Source organism: Sinocyclocheilus anshuiensis, unplaced genomic scaffold (assembly GCF_001515605.1).
Source record: "Sinocyclocheilus anshuiensis isolate Anshui unplaced genomic scaffold, SAMN03320099.WGS_v1.1 scaffold1251, whole genome shotgun sequence".
NCBI classification, from domain to species: Eukaryota; Metazoa; Chordata; class Actinopteri; order Cypriniformes; family Cyprinidae; genus Sinocyclocheilus; species Sinocyclocheilus anshuiensis.
Window position 1 is genome coordinate 356,428 of NW_015539970.1, and position 5,383 is coordinate 361,810.

Here is a 5,383-nt window from a genome sequence, read left to right on the forward strand (position 1 = left end):
ACCGATACCGATATTTTTAAAGCCTTCTTTTTATCATTTATAACTATTTATAGTGATACTCCAATCAGGATTTTTAGTAGGGGTGCTCCGATTGATCGGCTACCGATGACTATCGGCCGATAATCACGTTGGGATGTTTGATCGGATGTTTGTCTTTAAAAAGGCCGATCTAAAAAAAAAAACGCTCTCAAGCTGATGACGCTGCCATGAAAGGTTTGGCACGACATGCAGCGGCACCGTCTCAGTCTCTGTCCGGCACGGGTAAAATAATTATATATATAATTATATAATATAATATAATTATATAATAATTATATAATATAAATATTATATAATAATTACTCACGTTCATATTTCTTCATTAAATAACTTACAAAGTAATTTGAAAACCTTGTGTGAGACGTAATTTCACAAACAGCGTGAGTGAATCACAGCGCACGCTCTCCCTTTCTCTCTCAAAATACGCAAATGGCTTCAAATCACCACATATCGCGTCTGTCTACAAGCGAGCTGCACGCTGCACAGATGACACAGGAATTGTCACTTGCACAGTCGAGGCAGTGTCACATCACATCGTCACTAAAGTTAATACATTGCATTTCTTTTTAATTCTTGCCAGTGTTTAACCATTCATCACTCGCGCGCTCTCCTGGAGACCGTGCGCTCATGCACACTCGCAGCGCACACACATAACGACAGGTTCACATTACTCCGTTTGCAGTGCGTATGTGGTGCGTCTCATGTTAACGGATTAAAGCGTTCACTGCACACGGTTGCGGTCAGGAGCGGTGTGTCTGCAGCAGTGCAGACATCATTTCCGCACCGAGTCTATTGCTGCGCTGCAAGCCCTGAATTAAAGTAACAGTGCATTGTTTGCAGTAAATATGAACATGGATTGACACGAACATGTAGTAATTCCCGGTATCGGTATCGGCAGATACTGCTTTCTATGATCGGCCTCAAAAATCCTGATCGGAGCACCCCTAGTTATTGCCTGTGCCGCTGGTAACAAAACGGATCGGCTCGAAATCGGAAAGTAGTGAGACTGACCGGCCGGTCACCGATTCGGGCCGATCATGAAGAAAATAGGCCGATTCCGATCCCTGGCCGATCGATCGGTGCATCTCTATAAACAATCTTTGTCTAAATAAGAATAAATGTCTTGATTTGAAGTCTGCGAATTGGGGTGCAGAGCCTGTTTTCAAACGTCAATGAAAATTGTATAGTTCATATTTCCGTCAATGAGTTGTTGCTAGTGAGCAAAGGACGAGTGCAAGACCTGCACAAACTGTCCACGGTGGACAAATATGCTCATGTATTTGGGCATCTTGACAGGAAAAACAAAACAGCTGTGACAATTTCAATTGGTGTGCCATCTGCAAGAGCGCACATGTCGTCAGTAACGAGACGAAAGTGAATGTGGAAGTGCACAGCTTATTAAACCCTTCCCCTCAAAACATAACAATGAACGTTGGAGAAATTGTTCAGCAATCTCAGCAGCTTTCTCTACCTTCATTACTCACTTTGGTCTGTTTGTGCTGAGCACAACACATTTGAACAGAGCCACCCGGAGTCAGTGAGCAAAACCACTTGTAGTGAGGGTGTCTAAACGCCGTTTGCATGAGCAAGCAGCTAAAGCAGCCTGTCTCAGCACTGAGAGCAGAGGAGGAGGCTACGAATGATGACTGGCTAATGCTACCGAATGCACATCAGGGCACTAACAGACAAAGTGCCTGAGGGTACAGTTTCTGATCTTGGATCCGCTCCCATCCTTTCTGTATGAACTTATTGTACAGTGTCTCAAAGGAGGAAAATAACCCAAAATCAGCATTGGCACCATGTGAAGGCCTCCATAACCTTCAATCAGTAAAGATCTGCAGTTCTGGGGCAGAGAACTACTACAAGTTTCAGCTTGACTGTTAGAAATCAGGCTTCCTGATGGGTGAGGTTTTGGGTGAGATGGGTGAGGCCTTCTTCCTAACTTATGGAAGGCAACAATTTATCTGCTCATGAGCAATATAGGCCATGGCTTAAAGGAATAGTTCACCCAAAAATGACATTTGTCACCATTTACTGTTGTTCCAAACCCATATGGGAAGGACTTTTAAATAATCTACACTCAAAAGATTGAGGTCGTTAAGATTTATTAATGTTTTTGAAACATTTAGAAGTATTTTTTGAAGCCTTATGCTCACCAAAGCTGCATTCATTTGATCAAAAATAAGTACAATTATTAATATTGTTAAATTATTACAATTTAAAATAACTGCTTTATATTTTTATACATGTTAAAATGTATTCCTGTGATGCAAAACTGAATTTTCACCACAATTACTCCAGTCTTATTGTGAAATTACTACAATTTAAAATAACTGCTTTCTATTTTTATATATTTTAAACTTTATTTCTGTGATGCAAAGCTGAATTTTTACCTTAATTACTCCAGTTTTCAGTGTCATATGATCCTTCAGAAATCATTGTACCATGCTGTTTTATGAAACATTGACTGTATTATTATCAATGTTAAAAACAGTTTTTGTGTAAGACATCATTTTGTGGTAACTGTGATACATTTTCTTTTTCAGGATTCTCTGAGAAACATCATTTATCTGAAATAAATTATCTTGCCACATTATAAAAGTCTTTACTGTAACTTTTGATTACTTTAATTTAATCCTTATTTTTAACCGAATAAAATATTTCATTAATTTATTAAAAAAATAATAATAATCTAAAAAGCAAACCCTCAACTTCTGAATTGTAGAGTAACTGGTTGCTGTTTTCCATGTAACTAAAATAAATGGGGAGTGGGAATTGGAGCTTTCAAGAGGACACACAATCAAGACCATGAGCTAAACTTGAGAACTCGATCAATCAGATTCATAAATTAAATTCAGACCAAATCACTGGAAAAAAAAATATTCATAAATCGGACATGCTAAGTAAAGCAATGACAGATGTCAAGATTTTCAGTGAACAGCTTATTTTTTGTTATTCTAGAGCAGGGGTGCCCAACCCTGCTCCTGGCGATCGACTGTCCTGCAAAGTTCAGCTCCAACCCTAATCAAACACACCTGAACCAACTAATTAGGGTCTTCAGGATCACGTAAAAATTCAAGGCAGGTGTCTTTGATTAGAGTTGGAGCTAAACTTTGCAGGACAGTCGATCGCCAGGAGCAGGGTTGGGCACCCCTGTTCTAGAGTTTGACAGCCCCAGTTCACTTTCATTACATTAGGTTAAGTTCTCCATGGAAGAAAGACAGTCATAAGGATCTGGAACAAATTAAGGATGAGTAGGATGTTCATTTTTGGATGAACTATTCCTTTAAGAAGAGAAAGAACATCATAATGACTCTGTTCTACAAATTTAGATGGGATGACAAGCAAGCTGTGGCTCTACCCGACTCAAGCGCTCCATTACATAGTTGTCCATCACATGGGCCTCACAAATAGCAGTGTGGGCTGGGCCCCTGTCGCAGAACTATTTTAAAGAAGAGTGTTTGCTATGGCTTAAAGGCGGAGCACTAGGGACAAACAGCAGACACGATCAGGGTGTAGACTATCCAAAGTTCAACCTGCAAAATCACTCACTGCTCTTTAACTAGACAACTTTTGCAGCTTTAATAAGGATCTATCAATATAATTTACACAGTACCATGCAGTGTTTTTACATTCGATTTCTGTAGTATTTCTTACCTGAATACTATTGTTATATTATGTACCATTGTATGTATCTGTACTTGTAATTTGTTTATTTGTTCTTATTTTATTGCTGACTGTTTACTTGTCTTATATAATGTTTGAACTTTATATTAGATAAGCTAGTAGTTTTTGCTGTGGTACTTAAATTTAGATTCAAGAAATTCACTATTATCTAAAATTTTGGTGTTGTAACATCCTTATAAAACAAACAAAAATAACTTTTTTTGTGTGGCAGGGCCAGTGATTATTTTGGAACAGCAAATAAAAATCTACAACATTGGCTGGTCTGGGAACAAAACAATAAACATAAATAAAATAATAATAATCCATAGCGTTGAGCAGAGTGTAAAATAAACGGATCTTCTCAGTAAATTTGCACCATGGAAAGCGATGAAAAGACAAATTTGCTGCCTAAACTGACCCATACTCAAATTGCAAACCGAAATGCCACAGTGTGTGAAAAGCTCTAAATTGTCATGGAAAAAGCTGTCAGATATCACATTAATTTCCACTGTGATGATTCATTGAAATAGTAGCCCATAAGACGGGAAAAACCCAAGTCAGCAGCAGTCAGATTCTGACACCCTATCTGACCGTCCTGTCTGTATAGCTCCTGTCCCAACCTCTTCCTCCCTTCAAACAGGCCATACTCTCCAAAGCTGAGGGTCCAAGTAATGTTTAACAAACATGTACCATGAGTGAGGTTTTATTGCTCCTGAAAACATAACCAAAGGGTTACAAAAGGACACAGCCAAACTACTAACGTTACAATCGATGTAACGTTAGTAACCTTTAAGTAAACGGATTTAAAACATGTTACAGCTGACTGGTGAACTCACTGACATTGGAGCCAAGTTTAGTCTGTCTAAATCCAGTCAAGTGTCTACCTAAACATCGTTTATGTAGACAATGGCAGTTCACTAGGTTCGTGTAATGTCAGAGCATTTCCTCTTCATCCACTGTGTAGACTCAAACATGAGACGATTTCACAATCTCTGACTGAACATGACCAAGCGTTTACATCGGCAAAGACTCAAAACCTCCTTCTACCTCAGTCAACACCAAATAAATCTCACAAGCGTCTGTTATAAAGGCGTTTTAGCTTCAAATATCTGTTCTAAGGCTCACTGGTAAACACATATGTCGAGTAGAGCAATGTGCTAGGCTAACTGGCCCTTTACACTCATGCTTCAACTGACATGATGTAGCTTCTCTCGGCTTTTCAGCTACAGATTTGGTCCCTAAAGACCGCAAATAACAGAACCAACGCGTCAAAAAACAGTATAGGTTGGATACTTACCCATCGTGCTTTCTTTACTGATATACGATTTGATGACTGGTTATATCAACGCTGTAATCGTAGCACTCTCCTTGTCTTCCAGAATTTGCTTCTCACAAACAATATGTCGGTGATCTACGGAGAGCCGGAGGAGACAAATATAATGACAGCGTTTCCTATGAAGGTAGAATGACGTCAAAAAGATTTGCATACGCAGGGTAAGAGTTGTGGAAGGGTACATAAGACTGTAAGTGTAAGCAAATCTTTTTGACGTCATTCTACCTTCATAGTTTCCAATATGTTTTCCACGAAACGCTGAGCAATCGAGCAAAATGCGAGCCTATCGTCATCAGTATTCAGTAGGCTGTGTGTCAGAAGTTAAACGGACACAATATTATATCG

At 39.1% G+C, this 5,383-nt stretch overlaps 1 protein-coding gene across 1 annotated transcript in view; it reads right to left on the reverse strand.

Moving 5' to 3' along the window:
• Positions 1-5,146, reverse strand: part of kpna6 (karyopherin alpha 6 (importin alpha 7)) — a 20,487-nt gene extending 15,341 nt beyond the window's left edge. Inside the window, exon 1 of the mRNA XM_016484239.1 lies at positions 5,003-5,146. Within this exon, the coding sequence (XP_016339725.1) occupies positions 5,003-5,006 (4 nt within the window). The 5' untranslated portion in view covers positions 5,007-5,146. The remainder of the gene's footprint in view (positions 1-5,002) is intronic.
• Between the last annotated feature and the right edge of the window lie 237 nt (positions 5,147-5,383).